Consider the following 2,703-nt stretch of genomic DNA (forward strand, 5'->3'; position numbering starts at 1 on the left):
TTTATATTAACTATATTTCTAGATATAAATGTATTAATGCTAGCATTAAATATCATTATTTATGAATAGTCTAGCTATCATCATTTATGGAAAGTATAATTAAGGGCATTTTCATATATTTAAGTTATGATAGTATATTATGGAGTGAGATTAACAAACTATGGCGTAAGATCAATAATATCATTCTAAAACAAATTATACCAAGATTAAGGGTTCATCTAGTGGTTAAAACGTTCATTCTCTATATTAATTTTTTTAATTTAAACTTTGAGCGAGTATTCTGAAGAGTTTTTTTGTCAAAAATACATCATGCATTGAGGGTTATATCTTTGAAATTGTCTAGGTAAAATACTTAGAAGGTTTTTGCGACAGTATCTAAACAAATTATCTTAAACTCTTGTACATGTAACTAGAATACACAGTTGGAATATGGAGAACTTGAATTTAATGGAAACAATGACTCCCTCTTCTCGCACAAGGACACAAGCCTCTCATTCAAGGCCTCGCACTCTACTGTGTAAGTTCCTTCCATGGCCTGTGGAGTCCACAAAAAAAAACATTAAAACCTAAACTCTGGGAAGGACAATAACAAACGAGCACATATGATAATAAATAAGCAAGTTTTATGATACCTGAAGGTGTAAATTATAGAAGACTCTGCCTCCAAAGGACTCGAAGGAAGAAGAATTTAGTAGAAGAAGTCCAGCCTCCTCTAAATTAACCAAGATTTCTGATAATGAACTTCTATGGAGCTTGTTAGTTGAGATATGAATGACAACTTCCCTGTCACTGAGCCGGCTCGCCGATACCGATGATAAAGAGCTATACATGGTGCCTTTTCTTTGATTTTCTTGATGAGTTAAATCGTCAGCTTGCCTAGATAACTTCGATAGAAGCTCCTCCTTCCTTTGAATCAGTCTCTCCACTTGTTGTTGAAGTTTTGGTATGTATACAAGCACACGTGAAACTGTATACGGTATGCTTAATTTCTTCTGGAAGAGTATCATCACAAAAATCAAAATTAAGACCTTAGAATATGATGTCCTCCTCTTTGAGAAAAACTTGCGACTATGTTTTATTAAAACCCTCCTCTTTGAACTAAACTTTACCAAGTGTTTTCATTAGCTAATTAGCCTCTCAAGAAGTTACAAATTTAAGATATCTCTGGAAAAAAATTCAAATCGTGTTCCCATACACCAAGAAAAAATCTAATTTTGGCTAGTTAGTTTATTTGTTTTTGTTTTTTTATATCATGATCAACACATTATTAATAGATGTGATTTATGCGTAAACGATCACTTTCAAGAGCCAAACTACAAGGAAGAGCTCGTCAACTTGAGGTTTTTATTTGATTATGTGTTTACACGTGAATTGAAAAATACAAGTGGTAGAATTTAAACTAGGAATATACTCTTCTTTTAATTTACTCCTTGCCACTTGATTATTATGAACTGAGCTATTTACTTTTAAAAAATAATATAAATTATTCTTAGAACCTCACTTAACTATTTAAATTTTTAAATTAAAATGATTTTTTTTAATATGGTGCTAGAACTTTAATGATCAAAAGATTAAAAATTTAAATTTTTTTAATTTTTTTTATCTAATAAAAAAATTAAGTATACTTAGTAGTGGAAATATGCAAATTTTAAATTTCAAATTTATAATAATTTAATTTTTTAAATTGAGATGATTTTGATAATTATAATTAAGATGGTTTGAATCCGAAACCTCTTACAATAAGAGGGTTATGGAATCCGATTGAGCTACAATATTGTGCAGACTCAATGGCGCGATCACGGAGTAAAAGCTAGCATAGAGAATTAAAGAGCAAGAATATATAGGGTTAACCGAGAACTATACCCTTTGATCGGCTGCAGGAAGTAGTGAACGGAGTGAAGAATACAAACTGTTGATCTTTTTGCGACGGTCACGTTCGCTAGCGTTGTGGTTAAGCTTCTTAGCCATGCTAGGGTCACCGCTTCCACTGTGGGCCGTGAATGATGTGGAGCGATCAAGCTGTCTTACATCTGGCTGAGATGGAGGGAAGTGAGTAAATGACTCTGGAGTTTCACCATCTCTAAAGCTGTAGAGCTGTTCATGGCTTATGGCTTCCTCCAAGGGCCATCCAAATGTTGAGAACAAACTGATGGGAGATAATTCTTCTAACATTGTGGATTAGTTGGAGGGTTATTAATACTTTGTTCGCTAAGCAAGTGAGATGATAGATGATGACTTTACTTGTAAAAACTCACATCACAAACGCACATATATACACACAGATAACCCATCATTTGTTGCTATATATATGGACGAAAAATCATTAAAAAATAATGCCCTGAATTGTGTTAATTGATACTTTATATTATAGCATGAGATAAAGATGATGACATTCTACCTAGCTTCCTTGCTTCCATAGTCTGGTTTTATGCCGTGCTACTCTGTTATTTACCTAAAATTTCACAGTGTGGCCAGCACTTCAAGATATTATGTGCTTTCGGGTCTATTACCTCCATTTTTGTCAGAGTCCAAGTTTGTCACCAATGTCCAATGTGTGAGGGGGAGATTGTTGGGTTATAGCGGAGAATTTATAAATGTGAGCGAAAACCTCACCTCTCATGAGTTAGCTTTTGAGGGGAAATTAGCCCAAAACCACCCAACAATAATAATCCCAACAAATAAAAAAGGGATGGTGATATATAT

At 33.4% G+C, this 2,703-nt stretch overlaps 1 protein-coding gene across 2 annotated transcripts; it reads right to left on the reverse strand.

Annotated features, from left to right (window-relative positions):
• Positions 1-321: 321 nt before the first annotated feature.
• LOC7464102 (transcription factor ORG2) lies at positions 322-2,289 on the reverse strand. 2 transcript variants are annotated; one of them, XM_024587625.2, is made up of 3 exons: positions 1,864-2,289; positions 633-989; positions 322-535 (listed from the first exon to the last, which is right to left on the reverse strand). In XM_024587625.2, exons 1-3 carry the CDS (start codon positions 2,170-2,172, stop codon positions 410-412), a joined length of 792 nt encoding a protein of 263 aa, XP_024443393.1. In that variant the 5' UTR covers positions 2,173-2,289; the 3' UTR covers positions 322-409. The 2 variants fall into 2 exon arrangements, with proteins under 2 accessions (XP_024443393.1, XP_002323250.2); XM_002323214.4 differs by having other exon boundaries at positions 633-992; positions 1,864-2,285.
• Positions 2,290-2,703: the final 414 nt, after the last annotated feature.

This window comes from Populus trichocarpa, chromosome 16 (genome assembly GCF_000002775.5).
Source record: "Populus trichocarpa isolate Nisqually-1 chromosome 16, P.trichocarpa_v4.1, whole genome shotgun sequence".
Classification (NCBI taxonomy): domain Eukaryota; kingdom Viridiplantae; phylum Streptophyta; class Magnoliopsida; order Malpighiales; family Salicaceae; genus Populus; species Populus trichocarpa.